The sequence below is a fragment of the Loxodonta africana genome, chromosome 1 (genome assembly GCF_030014295.1).
Source record: "Loxodonta africana isolate mLoxAfr1 chromosome 1, mLoxAfr1.hap2, whole genome shotgun sequence".
NCBI lineage: Eukaryota > Metazoa > Chordata > Mammalia > Proboscidea > Elephantidae > Loxodonta > Loxodonta africana.
The window spans coordinates 165,341,906-165,368,712 of NC_087342.1; the positions used below are offsets into that span (position 1 = coordinate 165,341,906).

The 26,807-nt window shown below is 34.6% G+C and overlaps 1 protein-coding gene across 5 annotated transcripts in view; it reads left to right on the forward strand.

Annotated features, from left to right (window-relative positions):
• GRIK2 (glutamate ionotropic receptor kainate type subunit 2) overlaps positions 1–26,807 on the forward strand; it is a 771,122-nt gene that overhangs the window by 735,007 nt on the left and 9,308 nt on the right. For all 5 annotated transcript variants that reach the window (XM_003404322.4, XM_023543384.2, XM_064289255.1 and 2 more), the window contains one exon: positions 22,086–22,336. In XM_003404322.4, coding sequence (XP_003404370.1) covers positions 22,086–22,336 — 251 coding nt within the window. The remainder of the gene's footprint in view (positions 1–22,085; positions 22,337–26,807) is intronic.

A 26,807-nucleotide genomic window follows, 5' to 3' on the forward strand; every position in this document is an offset into this window, starting at 1 on the left:
CTATGTGCTTTATTATATATGTGAATATATATGTATGCACACCCACATGCATATACATACACCTACATATACACACATATATACTTATTAACATATATACCTATACACATACATGGATACATACATAGATATATGTTTATCTATATATTTTTTGGTTGTTGCAAAATTGCCATTGCAATTACCAAAAGGTCCTTTTTTTGTGTATATAACTTAGCAACATCATTTACTTTGGTCAAGCTCTGCACACTTCACCCACATTCGGTGTTACTTTTCCCATCACCAAAAATACTAAATGACTTTCCCCCATCCCTGTAATCACCAGTGAATGTTGGTCTCTGTATATATACAGATTCTTGTCTTTTCATAAAAGTAAGATCATACAATATCTGTCCTTTTGTGACTGACTCATTTCACATCACACAATCCTCCAGATTCATCCACATTACGTTTCAAGGACTTAACATTCTTTATGGCTGCATAGTATTCCATTGTATGCAAGTACCACATTTTATTTATCCATTCATCTGTGATGGACACTTAGATTGTTTTCATCTTTTTGTTATTGTGAATAGTGCTGTAATGAACATAGACATGCATATGTCTGTTCGTGTCTATTCTATTAGATCTCTGGGATATATGCTAGAAGTGGGAATGTGAGATCATAAGGTGGTTCTATTTCTACTTTTGTGAGGAAGCACCACACAGTGTTCCACAGTGGTTGTGCCATTTTACAATCCCACCAGCAATGGATAAGGGTTCTAGTTTTTCTACCTCCTTGCTACATTTGTTGTTTTCTCTTTTTTTTTTTTTTTCGCCATTTGTTTTAAATTGCCATTTTAGCAGGGGTAAGATGATATCTCATTGTCATTGTAGTTTTGCTTTCTGTTTCTCTAATGGCTAATGATCACAAGCATCTTTTCATGTGTTTGTTGGCCACTAAGTGGCTTTGAAACTCAGTACAATTTTTTACCCCTCCATATTCTTGACACTGTTTTCTAAAAGGTGTTGATATATTTTATTAAGGAAAATGTAAAACAATTCAAAATATTAATAGATACATTAACTTTATTTATTAATGTAATGTTTTTAAATTGAGGAAAATACAGGGCACAGAGCTTGAAATTTCTATTTCATTTTAAGTTTATCTCATAGATAAGATGAGAGAACAAAACCTATTTAAAACTATAAGCCCTAGGATGTAGTTTTATTCTCCCCTTTATCTGTTCTTTATCTTTTCTGTTCAGCTGTTGGTTGATCAGATCAACTTTTGCCCTTCTGAAGAAAGCTGAGTTATTGTGGGAATATTCACTGATATTAGCAAGGTCACTTGCATAAGAAATTTATAGAAGTTGAATTAAATTATATATTTCTAGGTGTAGTAACTTCTTATTTTATGTCATTAGAGAAATATAATAATGTGGTAGTTTTTTAAAATTAAGCAAAAACACATGATATGTTTCTTGCTTTCATAAAGAGCTTCCTGGAATTTTAATGTGAATTACTAGTATATATTAATAAAGAGAAAACCCTGGTGGCATAGCAGTTAAGTGCTATGGCTACTAACCAAAGGGTCGACAGTTCGAATCCACCAGGCACTCCTTGGAAACTACGGGGCAGTTCTACTCTGTCCTATAGGGTCGCTATGAGTCGGAATCAACTTGATGGCACTGGGTTTGGTTTGGTTTTGGTTATTAATAAAGACTCAAAAGATCAGGATTGTAGTTGCACATGGTAAGTATCTCAGGCTAGCAAGCACATTCTTCTTTATTTTTATTGCCAATAATATTAAATTTAGATTTATTAAAACATATCATTACTGTTAAAATAACGTATTTTACTGCATTTAACATAAATGTTGTTTTAACCTTATTCTAAAGGAGATAAATTTGAACACAGCAGTTTAAGTTCAAAGGAATGGTTATTCAAATCACTCACCTGCAGGTATTATACTTTTTGTTTCCCTTGTTCAGATAGCTTGTTGTCTTCTGTTTAGATTCATAATATTAAATTTTTAACTTAGAAATGACATCTTATTTGTTCTTAATATAGCATAAAATTAAAATGGTTTTGAGAGTCTTAATTAACTCTGTCATATAACTTTATCAAAGCAGTATGATCTGGAAAGAGGTATTTCACACTTCATTCACTCACATACTTTACTTCAGAGAAAAAGGTTTCAGGCAGTAATTTATGATTTGCTATTTCATACCTCTGCTAGGAATATGGCTTCATGAATTATTTATATTTATTTAGTCATTAATAAACACAATGACATGGCACTCTAGTACTTCAATGAGATTCTGACTTCCCACAGACTATCAACCAGCATCCTAATCTGCATTTCTAAACTAGCTAACAAACATTTGCCTTTTATGTCATCTTTCCACGCATATTGAAGATTTATAATATATTTACCTAGTTAGTTTAAAATTTTGCTCAATCATAAACTAAAAAAAGAAGAAGAAGGCATTTAGGTGTCAAAAATGTACTTGAGGGTCTTGCTCTGTTCTCAGCAGGAGTTAATGAGATAAGCATATTCAAAGCAAAGCAATATGGGCTCAGGTTCTGGAAAATTTAGATCAGTTCCAGAAATCCTTAGGATTTTCAATTTATACCTGCAGGGGCTATAATTCTTAATGAAAATTTCATTTTTACTAATATTGTAAGTGTGATCAAAGAGAGGAGTATCATTTCTTTGTTTTTTTTCTTTGCACAGGTTTTCAGATGCTGTCATGGAGGCACATGGGGTTGGGTACAGAATATTAAAACAAAATACTATGAGTCTTTTGGAGAGGGAAATCAGAAACAAATTCAATAAATGATATTTTTCCTTTTTAAGAAATCCATGTATTCTTTACTTGTCATGTGTCCTCGTGTGTGATCCATCAAGGGCCCTCCTATCCCAATTCATCACTCTCAGTGTGATGATTACTGCCCAAAGTGTGCTGTGAGATTGCTGAATGACTCAGCTATAAGCTATTTAATTAGGGAAGCTCTGTTTACACAAAAAACACCTTAGTGGAGCAATCAACAATGATGCGAAGGTAAATGCTAAAGAGGCATAAGCTGGTTTAATTAAGTTTGGGGTGACATTAACCTCTCTTATAGTTTTCCTGACTGCAGCAATGTTATTTTAATGTGGTATTTACCGTGTGGTAGATTGTTGAAGTTGTAGGTGTTCTTACCCATAGCAACTTAACTGAACTTCTTATTCATTCAGAAGAATGTTAAAGTAAAACAAAAACAAAACAAACAAACTAAAAATGCAACTCTTGGCAGAGTAAAAACTAAACCAGAAAATCAGCAGTTTTCATTAAGGAATATATAAAATGTGTGAGTTGTTGCAGTCTTCTCTCTTAATGCACCACAGGTGATAATCTATTTACTTGAACAGAGAGGATTTCTACTTTAATGGTGCTTTTGACTGCAGTGCCTCCCTCATGACTGTCCGTGCTAAAAGCCTTCTTGGTTTCTCTCTTTCTAATGTTGAGCGCGCATTACACTTTGAGGACTAGGCAGACTCAGCAGTCCATGACCTCGTAGGAAAGCAGCAGTCCAGAAAAAATCCATTAGGGCCACTTGGTGTAATTTGCTTTGCTGTGTTCAATTTGGTAGAAATATTGTACATTGACTAAAGGGTCTGATGAAAATGATTGGTATTTTTAGCAGTGAGCTTGTGGCATACTTTTTCATTTGTTAGTTCCCTCACAATTTTAATAACATAGGTGATGTATGTGGCAGCTGAGAAGTAGATGGAGGGAATTTTGCTCATGTCTGTCCACATTGTTGATGATGCTAGATTTTATGTAATCTCAGTTGTTCTCATTTTACTTTTGGAATTAAATCAATAGTAAGTTTCAAACAGTCAGTGAATAATCATTTCTGTGAGGAAAACCCAAACTAGTCATATTTTAGTTATAGAATTACTGAAATATATGCTATACATGAAGACTGTAAAGAAGATATAAAGATGAAATGAAAATATGTATAATGTTATTTAATATTAATTTATAGATAATTTTACCACACACAAAAAATTATATATATATCATTTCTTTCATATTTCCTAATTTAGTTATAAATACTAGGGTACCTTTCAATTTCATAATTCTTTAATGTTACTTTTACAAACTAATGGTTTAAAACATATTTTATATTAAAAACATAAAAACATAGTGTATACAAAATACCAGTTGTTCTATTAATAACTTTTATATAACTTTTATCTCATTATAATGCCCTTGTACAGACTCAACCTAAAAGAAAAATATTGTCTTGGTTTGTATCATGGACATTTTTTGTTGTGGATATAACACTTTGACATGTGAACAATATGAAATTTCTTTCTTTTACTTCTACTTTCTAATTTTAGACACACTGAGTCTCTCTGCTTCTTTATTTCTCCTTGTTGATGAACTGAAAGATGTAGGATCACTACGAGGGGAGGCATGTTATTTGTTTAAGGCAGATGCTAGTGTTTATAAAAACAAGTCAGTATGAGAAGCATAAATTCTCCTGCTTTGTTCACCATCCATTTCTAGCATTCACAATTCATATAATAAGTACTGTAATATTCATCATTATAGATGCATGAAATCGCCAGCCTTCAGTTCTTCAGCTTTACTGAAATGAATGAATACATTTGTCTTCATTAGTTGAACATAATGCACAAAAATTGATGCAAATTATTCATCTTTCTGCAGGTCAAACCTTCCATTAAAATGCATTCTATTTTTTCGTTGCAAAAGCAGAATAATTTTAACGTTGGTGAAGTAATTTTGCAAGACTAAATCTAGATGTAGTAATTTTCAGAACCTGAATTAAACAACAACAACAAAAAAGTCAAATCACACCTGTAGGCGCTGTCTGTTCCTGGCAGCTTGTTAAAGTCTAGATTTCATGTCACTGAAAACAGATGACAGTCTCAGTAAGCTATGCCTACTCTGCAGATATCATCAACAGACTCTACATGTTAGACACCAGGAAGCTTCCAGAAGGAACCTGATGAATCATGAACACCAGTGTGAGCAGCCTTCATTAATATTGTAAATGCTGACCAAATGGTACCCAAACAATACACAAATGCATAATTCTCATGAAAACAGAGTTAGTTCTGATAAATATTATATAAAAACCTTACATCTCTTAATTAATTTAGTGTTTTGTGCTTATCAGTCGAAGACCATGAATTCATATTATATTTTATATTACTTTAGTCATATGGTAACTGTCCTAGCCATTTATCTTCGGGTTAGCAGGGCTGAGTAAAATCAATGAATCAATCTTTTTAGAAAAAAAAAAAGTCAAAACATAGGGATAAAATTCTTAAGAACTAACTGCCAAAGAATAATGCCTTACGTTCACTGTGGGTTCTTGTGTGATAGGCATATCCTTAATTGTTGTACAGAGAATGTAGCCCTTTTAGTCTGATCACTTGTGTATAAATCCTAGTTCCATCTATGTGTCATAGGCGCCCTACATTAAGTTCCTGAGCCTCCCTGGAACTCAGAATCCTCATCTGTTAATGAATATATAATCATGTCTACATAACTGGATTGTGGTAAGGATTAAACATATTATATTTATAGTATTTGGCTCAGAGTAGTTATACAATAAAGAATTCTAAAAGTCTGTCTTGAAATATCCTGTAATAATTGACATGATATATTAGGGGTCTTTGAAGTGCTTGTAGCCTATTTTTTAATATGTATTCTTTGCATATCCAGAAATATTGAAGATACTATAGATAAGTCAGGGTGGGGATATGGCCCATGGCTAACCACTTAGAAACCCATTGCTACAGAATCTAACTGAGATTTTACCATTAGTTAATCAGCATATTATAGCTAGATAATCATCATTTTGGAGGAAGAAGGAAACTAATATCTACTTTGTAAAAACCCAAAAAATAAACTTTTTTTTTTTAGTAAAAGATGAGGCAATTCCTATCTTAAGATACTATTTAAGGGTTCCTTCTTCAAATATCTCTTGAGCATTTAGTAAACAGAGCCCACAATGTATTGGAAGCATCATGTCTAAAGACATGTCCATTTCCTTTACTTTTGGTTAATACACAGAAATGTTTTCACTCTTCATCCTGCTCGACTCTGTAAAATAATAAACATAAAATTCAAATATACACAATTCCTTCTTTAAGGAGACAATTGTGGGGAGACAGATTAATGTGAAAATAGGAAAAAACACAATATTAAACATAAACAAGAGTTCTGTTATATAGCGCAGGAGCTCAGGGAGATGAAATTCAGTGATGACCAAAGCAATCAGGCCAAATTGCAAAAGAGACTTGAGCACTACTCCCAAATGATGGGTAGTTTATTTGCTTAAAAAATTACCCTCTTTCCAGTTTTCGGGGTTCTTGATAATTTTGAGGATTACAACTAGAATGATGGTTTTATTTTAAAAGGTCCAAATTTTATAATTCATTCAATAAGTTTTTATAATAGATTTGGAACAAAAACATAATAGTGAGGGAAGTATTCCTAACGTTTTCATTTCTACCACTATTCAAATGATTACTATACAGATGCTAAAATTGTAATGAAGGCAGAGTTTCTAGAATCAACCTTTCTATTTTTTATTTTTATATAGTTTCAGAATTTCATCATTTAAGTACCCAGAGAAGAAATGTGACAACAAATCTATTTCACCAGCCACTTCTAACTAATATATATGAAATGTGTCAGAACCAGTGAAACTAGTTTGCTGTTTCATTATGTGCCAGTAACATTTGACCTTCTTTTTCTTTCTACATATATTAGAAAATATTCAGATTATGAATTAAAGGCAACTAGCTAAAACAAAGGGTTGGCAGGCTGTTCGAATCCACCAGGCACTCCTTGGAAACTCTATGGGACAGTTCTACTCCATCCTGTAGGGTCGCTATGAGTCGGAATCGACTTGACGGCACTGGTTTTTTTTTTTTTTTTTTTTTTTTTAGCTAAAACATATTTATAATTTGAGTTTTTTAATTGATGTATACTAGGTGCCTCAAATAAGCATCTCCCTTTATAATCTTAGATGCCTGAATATTCTCCTGAAGATTCTGCAAATATTCAAGTACAAGGCATTTACATTACTTTTATACAGAGGTCACACATTGTATTTTGAGATCTGCTATTTTTTTTTATAGGGTTGCTATGAGTTGGATTCGACGGCAATGGGTATAGAGAAAAAAGTACAGCTTCTATCCAAATGAAGCCAATTATTGATTTCAAATATAGGTACTTTGAAATTGATTACAATATTTTTGGTGGCATACCCATTTGATAACTATATAAACCCACCAGTGCTGTCGATAGGACAGGGTAGAACTGCCCCGTAGAGTTTCCAAGGAGCGCCTGGTGGATTTGAACTGTATATTTGCTCCCAAAATCCATAATTTTCACCTCATTTTTCATCTCTTTCATATATAATATTTGTAGAAATGAAGTTCTTCCTTTTTCTGCTCATTTTCTCTACTTTAACAGTGGCATTTATTTGGTTCCATTCCACTATGATTCTGATCCCTTATACTGTACTTGTTTTCTAGCCTCTATTTCTAGGAGAAATGAACAAAGTGTTTGGGTTTGAGGATGCCATCACTATCATTTTCCTTTCACATACATGCCTTTCTAAATCAGAAATGTATATGGAAAGAGAATAGAGAAAACAGGTACAAGGTAGTCAAAGCAAACAAAGAGTAATTGTTCCTACCCCTATTTTTAAAATAGCACAACCCTTGATGAGTGCCTACTCTGCAGACTGTTAGCATTTTGTTCTTTATCATAATGTCCCTCATATTTGTAACATTATATTCAAGATGTATGTTTTCTGTTGTAGCAAAAGCTCTAGCAGAGCCAGGTCCAAATTCATGTTATTCATTACTGTATCGTTAGACTCTACTGGCATTGTAAGATTAGAATCTAATACCTGTGCTTAGTAATATTTGTGTGTTTAATAATTTACAGTGAGGCTGTAGGGCTTAAAAAAAAAAAAAGACTCAGACATGGGGTTTGCCCAAAGGGATCTTATACCACAATCCAGTGGGAAAGTATTAAAAATTATGACAATAATGTGTGCTAAATGCTATATTAGAGAATCTGCAGTGTGCCATGGCACTGAAGGGGAAGGATCCGGTGTATTCCCGTGGCAGCCAAGGAGTTGTATAAAGATAGAGAAAGGTAAGCAGAAGAAATTTATCTACATATGAGGAAGTTCAAACAGAAAACCAGAGGAAAATCAGATGGCACTCTGGGCAGTGGGAAATACAACGGATTTTTATCGCTGGCATGTTAGGTGTAAGCAGAAGATAATACAATAGGAAGGGTAGTCTGAGACAGCATGAAGAAGGAATTGTATATTTAGCAATTAAGATTTTATCCTATAGCTTTAGAGCACCACTCTTTTAGAGCAAAATTTTAAGCAACAATTGATGTTAATACATTTCCCAGGTGGAAATATTCCCAGGGATTTTTTTCTTTATTATGGACGATGGCTCACTTTTATATTACACTTACCATTCTGTGATTAAAATGTTTAGATTTATGAATTTATTTTCAAGATAAGGTGACTCTATTCTTTTTGCACATCAATTCCTTATACTCCAATCAAATTAAAGACTTTTATGTACCTTCAAAAGAAAATACGAAGAGTGGTGACAGTAACACCACAACCAGTGTTAGCTGCTATCTTAAAGAAAGGCTGACATGGCTCCGTTGCTGTTACTGTTAGTTGCCGTCAACTTAACTTCGACTCGTGGTAACCCCATGTGTGCAGAGTAGAACTGCTCCACAAGGTTTTCAAGGCTGTGACCTTTCAGAAGTAAATTACTTGATTTGTCTTCTGTGTTGCCTCTGGGGGGTTTCAACCACCACCTTTCTGTTAGTAGTCCAGCGCTTACCTATTGTGCTATCCAGGGACTCCAAGATATGGGTCCATGAAGTGTTTCATTGCTATGTATAGCAAATGCTTCATTTGAAAGTAAGGTATTAGAATTATTAGATATAGTAACTTTTGGGTCCATAAAATGACTGAAGATATAGCTGCAAGCATCTAAGTCCAATTAACAAATATTATGTGCCATATATGATTCCTGTCCTCATATAATTTACAGGCTGTCTTAGCTTGACAAAATATCACAAAGTGGATGGCTTTAAAGAAGAGAAATTTCTATTTTCTAAACAGTTTGGAGGCCAAAAGTCCAAATCAAGGTCTTGGCTGTGTCACTTCCTTCTGTGGACCTCTTTCCTATTTCTGGTGATTGCTGCAGATCCTTGGCATTCCTTTGCTGTTTGTAGATGATCTGCCTCTGAAGTCAGGTGGTGCCTTTCTTCCTCTGTGTCTATTCTGCCCTTTTTATAAGATACTACTCAGAAGGGTTTAGGACTCACACAACTGGGGCATGACCTCATTAGCATAACAAAAGAAAAGCTTAATTTCCAAACAAAGCCATATTCACAGGCACAAGGGTAAAGACTTCAACATATATTTTGGGGCAACGCAATTAAATCCATAATTAAATAATCACATGAATAAGCATTTATTTATTGGGGTAAATAAGCATTAATTAATCACATAATTTTTTTTTTTAATTTACAAATCGTGACAAGTTCTAGAGGAAAAGAGCAAAGGTGCTAAGATGTATAATAGCATTAATGACTGAATAAAATCAAACTGGAAATATAAAAAAAATCAATTATGAAATGTAAAATCTATGGTTGCAGTTCTTAAACACAAATATGAGAGAGAAAGAGTCCTAAGAGATCATAAAACCTTGCTACCTCTGAGGAAAAAGTTCTAAGAGAATGCAGTCTTGATTCCAAATTTCTTGGAAGATTTTATTAGGGAAAAAAGAAGAGAGACGGCTCTAAAAGCATCCAAAATTGGTCGTACATTTATGGCGTCTAGCATTTCATCTCAGCACAGGAAGTAGGAAGTCATTTCATAAAATTTAACGTTGCCAGCAGCACTATTATCTAAGAATGAAAGTTGATGGTTACAACTGTGCCTTCAGACCATTTTGCTGACAGATCTTCTTTTACCTATCAAGGCACTGCACCAAGGAAGACCAATGACTGTTGACATAAGTGCAAGAATGTACGTAACAATTTGTAAACTTGTCACCGCCTACTAATTCTACGTGGCCAATAATAGAAGTGTGAAATAAATGTATTTATGGACTCTATTTATTCTATTCAATTTAATAAGAAATTCAGAAGGTCTCCATTATCTGAAGTTCTATTTTCACACTTTGTGGCTATATTGTGATTGATCATTCCTTAAATTCATTACTTCATTCAAAAAGCATTTGTTGAACGCTTACTATGTGATGGACACTGTACTAGATGTTGGATGAAATAAGGTGAATAATGGATGATTGTTTTTCCACTGATAGGTAGCATGATTTTTTAGCCAACATTTAAAGAGAGTCAAGTGAGTAACATGTTTTAGAAACATTTATCAGACTAAACTCTCTCTCAAAGAAGACAAATGATCAAGGCGTCATTTAAGCTCTTTGAGGCAAGTCCCTGGAATGTCATATGTTTCGAGATTATGGAATAGTCACATACTTACAAGAAATATAAATGAAGATATTTCAGAAAATGCATAATACCTTAAAATAATGAAAAACCAGAGGACACCTAAAATTATTAGTAGTCTACATTATAGAAATATCTTCTGTGACCCAAAGATAGTAACTAGTTGCAAGCTTTTATCTAATTCTGCATTATGCACAGCATACAATATAAAAAAAAAAAAAAATACAATATAATCAGAATAATATGAATAACTAAGAAATATAAAATGAAGAAAACTAAAAACCTTTGGGAAGTTTCCAGAAAGAATTTTTCATTATAAAGAACAACGATACCCACTCAGGAATTAACAAAATGATTAAAGAATTTGAGTGCTACACAGAAGAACAAAAGCTGTATACCTTTCTCTTTCCAAAACCCCCTCAAAATATCAGTGTTGGTATGTAAATATATTTAAATAAATCTTGCCCCCCAAAGTATCTTGCAAAGCAATTTGAAAGCCAGGTGTGGGGACATGTTTTAAGATGGGTAGTGTGATCTGAATTGTTATGACATGATGTTTCATGAAGTATATGGAATGATAGATGGAAAAGAGAGTATATGAAAATGTAACTTGATGATCTGTGGTATAATAATGTGTAAATTCAAGGACAAGAAGATTAATATGTAGTCAGGGGCAGGAAGAAAGGCCCAACAAGGAACAATATATTTTTGACAGAGAAAAATGATGTAATAACATTAGTAGTGATTGTTATCTAAGGCAATACTTTCCAGACCAAGGTTAAAAGGAAGTAGATGGTTGGGAATTGATAGATATGAGGAAAAACAGTTCTTCCTTTGAAAATAAATTTAATCATTAGGAACAAGATTTGTTTTATTTATTTATTTTCCTTTTTTGCCCTTTACTGGATAGATAGCTTTTATTTTGGTAATACGTAATGTGAATTTGCAGAAGAGATGTTTTTAATAGAATGTTCTTTAAGTTTACTTGACAAAACAATCCTTTAAAAATGAAAAAAACTTAAATTTTACCAAGAGATCAGTGTATGTGGAAAACCCAATTCAGGGAATATTGAAGCAACGTGTTTTAGAAGGAGATATTTATGGAAAGCAAGAGTGATTTTGTTTCTGACTTTGTAATTGATTAATGCATGATTTGAAACTAAACTTTTTGGCAGGAGGAATGGGAGATAGAGTCTGGATAATGTGATTTCAGCATATTTCACTAAAGAATGTTAAGAATAGGACAACTTGCTGTAAAGCCTTTAAAGAAAAGCTGTTCATCAATCAATTGGCATCTCCAAGAATGAAAAGTAATGCTTACTATCTTTCTTTATTTCTATACTGTCTAAAATAGCAAAAGGGATAAGGGAAAATGTTAGTACATACTTAGAATTGTAAATTCATATAGAGTGTTCAAAGAACAAGTCAATACATTAATAAAGTTAGACTTTGAAACCAAGAAGGTATAACTTCATTGTGTACATGCTATTCTACTAGTAAAACACTTAGAAAGAATGATACAAAGAAAGTGAGAAGGAGGGAGAGAAGAAGTTGGAGAAACAGAGAAAGACAGAGATGATAGAGATAAAGATAGACATAGAAAGAAACAAATATAGAGGTAAGACAAAGTAGGAGGAGAAAAAGTGAAACAAAAAGGACAAAAGGGAAGGAAAACAGGAAGAGGAAGGGAATAGGAGAGGAAATAGAAAAAGGGAGGGAAGAGGAGGAAAGGGAATAGAAGGAAAGAAAACAAGACAGGAAAGGGGACAAAAACAAAAAATAAGAGTAAAGGAAAGGCAAAGGGATGGACGAATATGGAGAAGGAAACAGAAAGAAGAAAGAGAGGAAGGCAGAATGGAAGGAAAGGAGAAAAAATCAGTTCCATCTTTTAATAAAACCAAGTTTATTGTGAAACATTTGATGAGATTTGTATTGGTTGCATAGTGGTTAAGTGCTACGGCTGCTAAACAAGAGGTCGGCAGTTCAAATCCGCCAGGTGCTCCTTGGAAACTCTATGGGACAGTTCTACTCTGTCCTATAGGGTTGCTATGAGTTGGAAACGACTCGCCGGCAGTGGTTTTTTTTTTTTTTTTTTTTGTATTGGTTGAGCCTAATAATCACAGTTAATTTGCTTAAGAAACTTTTAATTGATAATTTGGAGAGATTATTTTGGAGTCATAGTTTTTATTTATGAACATTTTTAAAGATATACTGTCATTGTGTAACAGATGGAACTTCAGTCTGTGCCTCCTATTTGAGCTCGTTTTGACCTCCAGGTCTTCTTGTTGTTGTTAGATACTGTGAGCCAGTATCAATTCGGAGTGACCCTATATACAAGAGAACAAAACACTTCCTGGACTTGGGTCATCCTCAAATGTTTGTTATGTCTGAGCCCATCATCATAGCCACTGTGTCAATCCATTTCGTTGAGGGTCTTCCTCTTTTTCAGTGACCCTCTACCAAGCATGATGTTCTTCTCCAGGGGCCGAACCCTCCTGATAACATGTCCAAAGTATGTGAGACGAAGTCTCACCACCTTCCCTTCTAAGGAGCATTCTGGTTGGACTTCTTCCAAGACAGATTTGTTCATTCTTCTGGTAGTCTATGGTATATTCAATATTCTTTGCCAACACCACAATTCAAAGGCATCAATTTTCTTCACTCTTCCTTTTTCATTGCCCATGTTTCACACACATGAGGCAACTGAAAATACCATGGTTTGGGTCAGGAGCTCCTTAATCCTCAAAGTGACAGCTTTATTTTTTAACACTATAAAGAGTTTTATGCAGCAGATTTGCCCAATGGAATATGTCATGTGATTTCTTGACTGCTGCTTCCATGGGCATTCATTGTGGATTCTAGTATAATGAAATCCTTGACAACTTCAATCTTTTCTCCGTCATCATGATGTTGTTTATTGGCCCACTTGTGAGAATTTTTGTTTTCTTTATGTTAAGGTGTAAACCCTACTGAAGGCTGTAGTCTTTGATCATCATCAGTAAGTGCTTCAAGTCCTCTCCCCCTTTTCAGCAAGTAACATGTCATCTGCATATCACAGGTTGTTAACGAGTCTTCCTCCAATCCTGACGCTCAGATCTTCATATAGTCCAGCCTTTTGGATTATTTACTCAGCATACAGATTGAATAAGTATGGTGAAAGAGTACAACTCTGATGCACACCTTTCCTGATTTTATACCATGCAGTATCCACTTGGTCTGTTCAAACGACTGCCTCTTGTTCTATGTACAAGTTCAGCATGAGCACAGTTAAGTGTTCTGAAATTCCTATTCACAATGTTACCCATAATTTGTTATAATCCCCGTAGTCAATAAAACACAGATAAATATCTTTCTGGTTTTCTCTGCACTTAGTTAAGATCCATCTGACATTAGCAATGAAATCCTTTGTTCCACATCCTCTTGAATCTGGCTTGAATTTCTGGCAGTTCCCTGTGGAAGTACTGCTGCAACTGCTTTTGGATTGTTTTCAGCAAAACTTTACTTGCAAGTGATATTAATGATATTGTTTGATAATTTTCTCATTCTGTTGTATCAGCTTTCTTTGGAATGGGCACAACTATGGATCTCTGTCAGTTGGTGAGGGATTGACCATTCAAATTTCCTTACATGAGTGAACACTTCCAAAGTTGCATCCATTTGTTTAAACACCTCAATTGGCATTCTGTCAGTTCCTGGATCCTTGTTTTTTGGCAATGACTTTAGTGCAGCTTAGACTTCTTCTTTCAATACCGTCAGTTCTTCATCACATACTACCTCCTGAAAATGTTGAACATCAACAAATTCTTTTTGGTACGGTGACTCTGTGCATTCCTTCCATCTTCTTTTGATGCTTCCTGCATCATACGATATCTTGCCCACAGAATCGCAATTTCAGGCTTGATTTTTTTCCTTCATTCTTTCAGCTTGGAAACACCAAGCAGCATGTTCTTCCCTTTTGGTTTTCTAACTCTAGGTCTCTGCACATTTCATTATAATACTTTGTCTTCTCTAGCTACCCTTTGAAATCTTCCATTCAGCTCTTTTATGTCATCATTTCTTCCATTCACTTCAGCTACTTTAGGTTCAAGAGCAAGTTTCAGAGTCTCTCCTGACATCCACCTTGGTCTTTTCTTTCTTTGCTGTCTTTTCAGTGACCTCTTGCTTTCTTCGTATATGATTTCCTTGATGTCATCCCACAACTCTTCTGGTCTTCAGTCATTAGTGTTCAATGTGTCAAATCTGTTTTTGAGATGGTCTCTAAATTGAGGGGGAATATATACAAAGTCATACGTTGGATCTCATGGACTTGTTTAATTTTCTTCAGCTTCACTATGAACCTGCGTGAACTTGATGGTCTGTTCTGCAGTCAGCCCCTGGCCTTATTCTGACTGATGATATTGAGCTTTTCCATGGGCTTTTTCCACAGATGTAGTCGATTTGATTCCTGTGTATTCCATCTGACGAAGTCTATGTGTATAGTTGCAGTTTATGTTGTTGAAAAAAGGGATTTGCAATGAAGAAGTCGTTTGTCTTGCAAAATTCTATCATGATATCTCTGGCATTTTTTTCTGTCACCAAGGGCATATTTTCCAACTACTCATCCTTCTTCTTTGTTTCCCACTTCCATATCCCAATAGCCAGTAATTATCAATGTGTCTTGGCTGCATGTTTGATCAATTTCAGACTTCAAACACTGAAAAAAAGTCTTTGTCTTTGGCCTTAGTGGTTGGTGCATAAATTTGAATAATAGTTGTATGAACTGCTTTTCCTTGGAGGTGTGTGGATATTGTCCTATCACTGACACTGTTGTACTTCAGGATAGATTTTGAAATGTTCTTTTTGATAATGAACACAACGCCATTCCTCTTCAATTTGTCATTCATGACATAGTGAGATTGTCTGATCAAAATGGCCCATACAAGTCCATTACAGCCCACTAATGCCTAGGATGGAAACCCTGGTGGTGTAGTAGTTAAGAGCTATGGCTGCTAACCAAAGGTCAGTAGTTCAAATCCACCAGGCACTCCCTGGAAACCCTATGGGGCAGTTCTACTCTGTCCTATAAGGTCGTGGTTAGTCAGAATTGACTCAACAGCGATGCGTTTTGTTTTTCGGAATGCTTAGGTTATCAATCTTTACGTGTCCCATTTCATTTTTGCCAAATTCCAATATAGCTAGGTCATACTTTATACGTTCTGAATTCTAGTTATTAATGGATGCTTTCAGCTGTTTTTTTTTTTTTTTCATTTGGAGTTGTGCCACATCATCAAATGAAGGTCCCGAAAGCTTGACTCCATCCGTGCCATTAGGGCCTACTCTACTTTGAGGAGGCAGATCTTCCCTAGCCATATTCTGAGTGCCTTCCAACCTGAGGGGCTCATCTTCCTGTACTATATCAAACAATGTTCTGCTACTATTCATAAGGTTTTCACTGGCCAATTTTTTAAAAAGTAGATTGCAAAGTCTTTCTTCCTCGTCTGTCTTAGTCTGGGAGCTTTGCTGTAACCTGTTCACCTTGGATAATCCTACTGGTATTTTAAACACAAGTGACATAGCTTCCAGTATCACAGAAACAGGAAAGCCACCACCGTACAAAAAGTTGACAGAAAATGGTGGTCCAGGTCTTATGAATCTGTCATATCAAGGAGTTTTCCTAAGCTATAAACATGAGTTTATATCTTTCTTTCATTTTAGTAATGACAGGATTTTTTTAACCCGGTAAATCATATCCATTGGCAAATTGTAAAAATAACAGTTTAAAACACAACAACCTCTTACTGTCAATATGAAAATATGCTTAAATAGTCAATGAAAATCTCATTGACAGCAAGAATAGGAAAGAACCAACAATCATAAGTTGCATATTGAAGGTCTAAGAGCCGAATCCAACTTTCAGAACTTTTTGGTTTACCTTGCATGTTTTTTTTTTTTTTGCCTCAATTTACTTGCAATTTTTTTAATTTTGAAGATTTTAGGTATTTCATGTGACCTCATTAAAAATGAAATTATCTGGTTACACTGGGTTAAAATTCTCACAGGGTATTATGAAAACTGGTATGCTTTAAACTGAATATTGCAGATTTCCAGATTATTTTTGTGTAACTTGCTTCATTCATTTATATTTATTTGTCTGCCCCCTTAGATACTTAAGGATTTACTTTCTCGTGGTAGTATGTACACAGTACATTGCATTTACCAATTCCAAAGTTGTTTTCTAACAAAACTTAGAGTTCTTTGGCTAAAATGCAAATTTTCTCATAGGTGTCCTTACAGTTGCAGCCCCAGCTTCTCTCAGTTGCTGCTCAATGCTATCATGGTTCTTTGCTTGCCAACATATGGATGGAAACTGGAAGTGGGATTTGGGAGAAACTTAAGCCCTATCTATCTAACTAAGGACTGTTCACTTCATTAGAGCTAAGCACATGACTGTTTACATCATAAGGAGGATAAAAGATACTTTTGTTCTTTGATCTCTATGTGTCCCAGAGAATTTCAACTAATTGAAATTTCAGTTCACATTTGACTTCAACTAGTATCTGTATAGAAATGGTTCCCAAGAAGCATCAAATAATGTACCAATGAAGGAAAAATCCATTGTTGCATTATTGTTCCTTTTTCAGTATAATTAACTAAGCAGTGAAAAAATAAAAAATAGTATTTTACTGTCATTGATTCTATTCCTTATAATATTTAAAAAACTTAAAACAAGGTATATTAACTTTCTGAGTTTTATTTAAACAAATATCAGTAGCACATTACTATGCAGGAACTGTCAAAAAAAGGTAGAAGGAATACACAGTCACTATACTGAGAAAGAATTGGTTGAAGTTCAGCCATTTCAGTAGGTAGCATATGATTAGGAACTGATGGTACTGAAGGAAGAAGTCCAAGTTGCACTGAAGTCACTAGCAAAAAACAAGGCTCCAGGAATTATACCAATTAAGATGTTTCAACAAATGGATGCAGCACTGGAAGTGCTCACCCCTCTATGCCAAGAAACTTGGAAGATAGCTACCTGGCCAACTGACTGGAAGAAATCTATATTTATGCCTGTTCCCAGGACCCCACTGAATGCAGAAATTATCGAAAAATATTATTAATATCACACACAAGTAAAATTTTGCTGAAGATCATTCGAAAGTGACTGCAGCAGTATATCAACAAGAAACTGCCAGAAATTCAAGCTGGATTTAGAAGAGGATCTGGAACCAGGAATATCTTTGCTTATGTCAGATGGATCCTGGCTGAAAGCAGAAAATACCAGAAAGATGTTTACTTGTGTTTTATGGATTATGCTAAGGCTTTAGACTGTGCGGATCATAATAAATTATGGATAACATTGTGAAGAATGGGAATTCCAGAACACTTAATTGTGCTCATGAGGAACCTGTACATAGATGAAGGGGCAGTCTTTCAAACAGAACAAGGGGATACTGCATCATTTAAAGTCAGGGAAGGTATGCATCAGGGCTGTATACTTTCACCATACTTATTAAATCTATATGCTGAGCAAATAATATGAGATGCTGGACTGTAGAAAGAAGAACGAGGCATCAGAATTGCAGGAAGACTCATTAACAACATGCAATATGCAGATGACACAGCTTTGCTTGCTGAAAGTGGGGAAGACTTGAACTTACTGATGAAGATCAAAGACCACAGCCTTCAGTATGGATTATGTCTCAAAGCAAAGAAAACAAAAATCCTCACAACTGGACCAATAAGCCACATCATGATAAATGGAGAAAAGATTGAAGTTGTCGAGGATTTCATTTTACTTGGATCCATAATCAACACCCATGGAAGCAGCAGTCAAGAAATCAAAAGACACATTGCATTGGACAGATTGACTGCAAAGGACCTCTTTAAAGTGTTGAAAAGCAAAGATACCACCTTGAAGACTAAGGAATTCCTGACCCAAGTGATGGTGTTTTCAATCACCCCGTATGCATGCGAAAGCTGCACGATGAATAAGGAAGACCAAGGAAGAATTGATGCCTTTGAATAGTGGTGTTGGCAAAAAATATTGAATATACCATGGACTGCCGAAAGAACAAACAAATCTACTTTGACAGAAGTACAACCAGAACGTTCCTTAGAAGCAAGAATGGTAAGACTACATCTCACATACTTTGGACATGTTTGTCAGAAGGGATCAGTCCCTGGAGAAGAACATCAAGCTTGGTAAAGCAGGGCCAGAGGAGAAGAAGAAGACCCTCAACAACATGGATTGACACAGTGGCTGCAACAATGGGATCAAGCATAACAATGATTGTGAAGATGGTGCAGGACCGGGCAGTGTTTCATTCTGTTGTACATAGGGTCACTATGAATCAGAAGCAACTCGATGGCACCTAACAACAACAAAAATATTTAGGAAAAAAATGTGTACCCAAAGTTTGGTATCAATGGAAAATTCTTATAGTCACACTCATTGTTGGAAATAGCAAGATCAGATGGCAGGAAATCAAGTGTGTCTATCATTTGATAAAGCATGGGTTGCTTTTGTTTGTTTTTGTCTTGTTCTTGAGATTGTATGAAAGAATATTGTTCTTTGCAAATATTTTTGTTTTTGTTAAGAATATACACAGCAGAACCTACACCACTTCAACAATTTCTATATGTATAATTCAGTGACATTGGTCACCTTCTTTGAGTTGTGCAACCATTCTAACCCTCTTTTTCTGAGTAGCAGCTCGCTTGGTATGGCAAGCTCACCATACGAAATAATATCCCTTCGTATTGTTCAGGATGAGAAATGAATTAGTACAAAATATTACTCGACTGCCTCCGAAAATTTTCTGTATTTGAAAGTCTCCTTTTCAAGTAACCACCCCATAAAGTCTTGTTTCTAATTGTACTTCCATTCTCATAAGTATATCAGCACAAAATTTAATTCAGATATGACATTTCTAATTGAAAGACATATTCGATAAACTATAGTTTACTATTTAAGTGATGTTTATTTATCAATCAAACCTTATTTGCAGGGAAAATACATGGTTAATCAAATTAGCTATGCAATGTAAAAGTGACCTTGCACCTGGTACAAGGTTAGATGCAGTCAATCAACGATAACTGGAGAGCCAATTTAGATGGATTTATTTATGATATTTTATTACATGTCAAAGAGACCAAAAGCACCAGGTTACCCCTGTTCTCAGTCAGGTTTTAAGCTCCCCAGATTATGCAAACACATATTAAAAGCGCTCGATGTGAGACTAGAGCCCTGGTGGCACAATGGTTAAGCGCTTGGCTGCTAACCGATGCGATGGTCCTTTGAACCCAACAGCTGCTCCGTGGAGGAAGATGTGGCAGTCTGCTTCCATAACAATTATATCCTTAGAAACTGTGTAGGGCAGTAGCAACTCTATAGGGTTGCTATGAATAGAAATCAACTTCACTCGATGGCAGTGGGTTTTTTGGTTATTATGTGAGAAGTGCTTGATGATTTGGAAATATAAGTAGATGATAGAGAGATAGATATGTAGGTAGGTAGATAGATATCCTTAGTTCTTATTTCAAGGAGCTTGTATCTATTTAGGAATGTAGGCCACATTTAACAAGGTAAATGCTAATACCAGGTGGCCTAGGCTGAGTGTCCAGAGAGTGTCCAAGGTAGACAGTAGTATAGGCTGGGCTAATCCACTGATATGTGAAATGTTTGAGGTGCAGAATTTAAACTGAGCGTTGGCATCGGAGTAATATTTGGAAGAGAGGCTAGGAAAGAAGCTCAGAAGCAATTTTTTTTCTAGTATATTTGAGAATTATTGTACAGTGAAAATCAAATATTTGAGTTCAAATTATAGGAAACAGCGTTAAAAATATAGAACAGCTTTTTAGTAAATGGAAACCCTGGTGGTGTAGTGGTTAAGAGCTACGGATGCTAACCAAAAGGTCAGCAGTTCCAATTCACCAGATGCTCCTTGGAAACCATATGGGGCAGTACTACTCTGTCCTATAGGGTCCCTATGAGTCAAAATCGACTCGACGGCAGCAGTTTTTTTTTTTTTTTTTTTAGCAAACAGCACTGAAAATCTTGTACAGAAGCCGTTTTATTTCTACATCAGAGTAGATATAGGAGTATATTAAAGAAACCGCAGTCCAGCTGGATTTGGTAGAACTTCTCCAACTTTTCAGTGGGATTCTTGCCTCTTATGATTCTACTTGTCTTTCTGCTTTTAGCTTGCCCGCTTTTGTTTAAAAAGTGATGTAAATTTACTCCTGTTGTATTAATCAAGTAAAAAAAAAAAAGATATATAGTGTTGTCAACTATAAGGCAGAAATGTTTTCCGACCAGGTGGCACAGTGATTAAGAGCTACGGCACACGACAGCTGCTAATCAAAAGGTCAGCAGTTCACATTCACCAGCCGCTCCCTGGAAACCTTATGGAGCAGTTCTAATCTGTCCTATAGGTTTGCTATGAGTTGGAATCAACTGGATAGCAACAGGTTTGGTTTTGGTTTTCTCAGCAAAAATAAAGTTTTAGGTATAGATGTAGGCACATTAAAATATAAACAAAAATTATAGCTGAAATATTTAGCATTTTCCTATAAACAGAAAAACATGGATGAATTTGTGAAGGAAGATGGTAGCTGCAGTATAGTGTCTTAGGAAAGAGATTATACTTCAGAGGCAATTTCTGAGTGGCAGAAAGCAATAAGACCAATTCCTTGGGACAGATGTTAAAAGGTGCCTGCAGTTCGATTTTTATTTTTTTTAAATGCTTCTGGGAAACCAATGAGAAAAGATATTACTTATTATGCAATAGCTAATGCATATGTGTATCTACCACCTCAGAAAACATCCTTTATTTCACTTATGTTGTTGCCTCCAGTGAAAGAACATTTCCCTTTAAGGCGTAGAATGGCAAACGAATAAACAACCAAAAAGATCTCATAACGTCAGACCATAGGGCCTGAATTTATGAGTTAATTTGACATTTTTAAATAATCCAAGTCTGTATAGACCTATGTTTATTATTCATATCAAATACAAAAGTGACTGTCTATTATTTGCAGAGTGTTATATACCCCTGAACACAGTTTTTTAATCATGCTGGTCCTAAATTATTGCATTTAATCTTGGGAAAACAGAATTTTTCCATAACTTTCCCAAAAAATTCTGGTGAACCTCCTGATCAAAGCTCTGGTTTCATTGTAGAATGATTCCTAGGTTTTAACTAACTATACGTCTTTGTATTCTATCCACTTCGATTTGTGGATTCCCACTTACTGTTTTTTTTTTTTTTTTTTCTTTCCCCAATGCTCTGAGCTGAGACTGCCTTTAAAAAGGTGGCATTTCTTTCTTAAACACAAAATTCATTTTACCCTTCAAAATCTAGAAAGGGCATCGCCTTATTTATCTCGTTAAACGTCTACCCTCTTTCCTTTTCCAGTTGGCTTTTTCTCCTGAAAATAAATATTGGCACCTTTTGGAGCATTTGAAAAAATCTGTGCCCTCTTCTTACATTTTAGATGCTAACCTTTAATTATGAAATTCTAGATTTCTTGTAATAGTTCATAACTTACTCTACCCTTTCCTAGGTTCTCCGTATCGAGATAAAATCACCATAGCGATTCTTCAGCTTCAAGAAGAAGGCAAGCTGCACATGATGAAGGAGAAGTGGTGGAGGGGCAATGGTTGTCCAGAGGAGGAGAGCAAAGAAGCCAGTGCCCTGGGGGTTCAAAACATTGGTGGCATCTTCATTGTTCTGGCAGCTGGCTTGGTGCTCTCGGTTTTTGTGGCAGTGGGAGAATTTTTATACAAATCCAAAAAAAACGCTCAATTGGAAAAGGTAAATGTCACTCTTTTACAATTAAAAACAATTATTGTGATTATAATAAAACAAACTAATTTCTATCTTTCCAACCAAGGGTAATGCTTATAACTATGACTGTTCATTGTCTTGTGCCATTCATTATAAAGCAGAGAATAATAAAAAAGGACTCTGTATCACCCTCATGGTTTTAAATATGTTTAATTGTAGCCAGCTTTCAGGACACGTGACGGTTTCTCCTTTTATTGAAGCCTAAATGAACTTGCTGCTGGAAGTTCATTGCAGTTAGTTTAATGGAGAAATTTAATTAATGAAGAAAGCAAGAACAAGAAACTCTAAGATGCAGGGGTAAATCTTTCTCTGCAGATAAATAAGATTTTAAGAGACAAACTGATTAAAGAGCAAATGAAAATCTTCATTTGAAGAATTTTAGTCTAATAAATTTCCATTTGAAATAAGTAACCTCACAGTACGAAAATTGTAATTAATTTGCTACGTTAATGAATATGTGAACTTTTTTTTGCCATTTAATATAATTCTTAATGAGTCTTTTATTCCCTTGTACCAAAGTGTTTAGAAGAACATTTATAAACCTCAAAAATATTAACTTCATTACAATTTTTCTTTGGATTTTAATACATTTAGTCTTTATTTTACAAATGTCTTTGCATTGTGTTCTTGAAAAGTCTGTGACCTCTTTCAGGTTCTACATTTCTGGTGCTTTACCTTCTTCATTTCTATACGTACGAAAAAAATATGAAGAGGTATTTTTATAGAGAAGTCTCTGTTTCAGACTGATGTGACACTTACTGTATATGAATTGATAGCTTTGGACATGAAGTAGCCACTTTAACATTTTTAAGCCTTCTGGTACTTTATTGAGTTAGCCTTTTTATGTATAAACAGCCCTTTTTTTCATAAAACTCAACAGTATTTAGGGGTTAAATTTTAGACATTGTGCCAAATGAAACTATAATTGCTTTAATGTTTTGAAACCATTATGAACTTTTGTTGGTAAAATGAAGAGCAGAAAAGTGATGTTTTAAAAATATATCATACATAGATGAATATATTCTGCTGATGTTCTTTGAAGCATTTGCATCTTTAAATCCATTTTTGAAAACCAAAGACATTTTATTTTGTCTTTAATAATTTGTTTACTTATCCTCTCTGAAATTAGAATTTTAGAAACATCATTTTAACATTTTTATTTTACTACATTAGTTAATTCTTAGAAATACTGTTTGTATAACTGAATATTGATAGCCCCAGCCTGTATATGACACTAAGATAACCAATGAAAAATTATTTAGGTAGTCACCCAATTTATTTTCCCACAACTCCTGGATGACTGTTTACACTGAGCTGGCTAAATCAAACATTTTTTTTTTTTTTTCACTAGGAGTGACTGATCATTATGTCTAAGTATATATTCTAATGTTATGATCATTTTTTGAAATATATTCCTAAGTACTAACTAAAGAAGAAAAATCTTAACTTATAAATTTCCACTTTCATTAATAATTGTCAATAACTGTAAAATTATTTTGGTTAGTGATGGCTTTAAGTAAGTCTAAAAATTATAGACAGAATTTGAGTTTTTCAGTTGAAATCACAAATCATCCATGTTACAGCTCAGTGTTAAAATGAATCAAATTTATCTCTTGAGAATATGTAGTATTCTATTATATTTGTTTCTATGTGTCATTTTCAAATAATAACTAAGCTGTATCTCTTTGCACAGTTCTTTTTATACACATTCTGTTTAAAAGAAAAATTAAGGGTGCGAGATTTAATTCCTTAAAATAACTTGTTTAATTGTTATTATAATTAGTTTCTTTGGATTTTTTTACATATCGATCAGCTCATTTGATTTTTTATGGAATGAGCTTTGTATATATACACGACCTTCTAAAAAATTAGGAAAAGGAAATTAATGTAATTTTTTTGACCAAAACAGATGACAAAACATTACACTGGAAAGAAACAACTGCTTTGATTTTACAATACTTCCGCATTCTATCTCCACTTAATCTATATTCCCTAGTTTAGCAAATGAGGTGCTTCAGGATCTGTCTCTGTGCACCACTGTAATTTTATCTTTTGCTCCTTCACAACTTGTACCTTTTCTCTGAAGACAACAACAACAACAAAAAACCAGTTGCTGGGAGTCAATTCTGACTCAAGGCAACCCCATGTATGTGAGAGTAGAACTGTACTCCATAGTGTTTTCAGTGGCTGATTTTTTGGAAATAGATGGCCAGCCCTTTCTTCTGAGGGCCTCTGGGTACCTTTCAGTTAGCAGCCTAGGAAGTTAACCATTTGAACCACTTGGGGACTCCATGTTTACTCTACCTGTATTAAATTACTTTCAGTTTTCCAAGGTCTTCCAGCTTTTCCAAAACTCTTCCTTTTGACTTGAACATACTTTGTTCATTTTTCCACGGCAAACTGTCGTTAGTCATTTTAGAGTAGGCATTTAAGACTAGGTGGTGGTGCAGTGGTTAAGCACTCAGCTGATAACCGAAAGATCAGTGGTTTGAACCTACCAGCTACTCTGCAGGAGAAGGATGTGGCAATCTGTTTCCATAAAGATTACAGCCTAGGAAACTCTATGGGGCAGTTCTACTCTTCCTATAGGGTCACGTGAGTCAGAATTGACTCTACAGCAACAGTAACGAGTATCAACTTGTCCAGAAAACTTCTCCTAATCAATAGATAAAATGGGTTTGGGCACAGAACACAACCTGTTTAGGCAAAGTCAGGATAAGTTTTTATTTCTTGTTGTAACAAAACAAAGAGACCTGTGTATCTCTTTTTTCTTTTTAACTTGGCTGATTTCTGATACTGTCATCGCTCTAAAAACACTCCCCTTGAGAAAGTAGGGAAAGTATTTTGCCCATTTCAATGCACATTGTGCATTAAACCTAGCGCCTGTTTTCTCTGAATTCTATTCACGTCTCCATTACACTTTGTCTGTGGAGTCTGTTTTGACTCATAGTAATCCCATGTGACAGAGCAGAACTACCCCATAGAATTTTTTAGGCTGTACAGATTGCCAGGTCTTTCTTCCATGGGGCTGCTGGGTGGATTCAAACTGCCCACCTTTCAGTTAACAGCTGAGCTCTTAACTGTTGGGCCACTAGAGCTCCTCCACGACACCTTAGACCACTATTTTATTTGTATTTGTTGGTTTCTGTATGTGTCTCCCTATTATACTCCTAATACTTTTAGGACCGGGATCTACCGTTTTATATTTCCAGGGTCTTCAACAATGCCTGGTGGTGTAATATCTATTTTTCTATTAATCTATTATCTAAATTAATAACAAAGTTTATTCTAGTTACTTATTTAGAAAAGCTTATCATAAAGAATAAAAAAAGAACTGTGTTTCTATGGTGGTAAATTAAATAATTATAGGTCTATTAGAAGAGCCTGTTTTATCTTGACAAAGTAAGCTCTTGGGCTCAATTCTTCTTTATTTTTCCTGAGGGATGTGTTATCAGGTTGAGGTATATAGCTGCTTAACACTTTACTTAATTTATTATAATGAATCTCAAAATATTTCTAGAATTTATCATTAGATATGCATGAGGATATAGAGAAATTCACAGTTTATTTACACTATCACAGTAATGCCTTTAACTTAGATTTCTTAAGTTTAGTAATGCATGCTTGTGGAATTATTCATTTATTCAACTAATATTTGTTGAGAACCAAATGTACAATGAGCTGTGTTTGGCAACTTTTAAAGGTAAGCAAAGATGTATTAGTCACCGTTTTTCAGCCCCAAAGTGCTTTGCTCTTTTTCTTCTGTTTCTCCCTTTTCCTTCTTCCTTCTAGTATTCTTTATAAGAACAAATGCAATTTCCTATTTTGATCTAAATAGCCTGGAAGATATATGAACTTTATGGATAAAATTTAAGAATAGCTAATATCTTTTCATAGAAAACTCTTACTTTTGATGATGATAGTGGTGAAAATAGTAATTATTGCTACTATTATTGAAGCTCTGGTGGCACAGTGGTTAAGACTTTGGCTGCTAACCAAAAGGTCGGCAGTTTGAATCCACTGGTCGGTCCTTGGAAACCCTGTGGGGCTGTTGTACTATGTCTATAGGGTTACTATGAGTTGGAATCAACTCGATGGCAATGGGGTAATTATTATTTTAAAGGTAAAAATAAAATGTCTTTTATAGCAAATAGTTTGTGAAATATTGATCAAAACAGCTCTTGATTATGATGTCTTTATATTTCTCAATTGTTTGATAATTAACAGTTGTTTAAGAATGCCTCATTTTAAAATGAAAGTAGGTTAAAAAATAATAATTGAAAATAAAGCTGAAATACATGGACATTATAAAACTAAAAAACTGTACATTGCATTCATTTCAGATGACCACAAGATGGTGTATTACATTTTTTATAATGCTTAATGGTTTTAATTTTGATGCAAATATATTAATGGATCAAAGATATAGTGTTTTTTA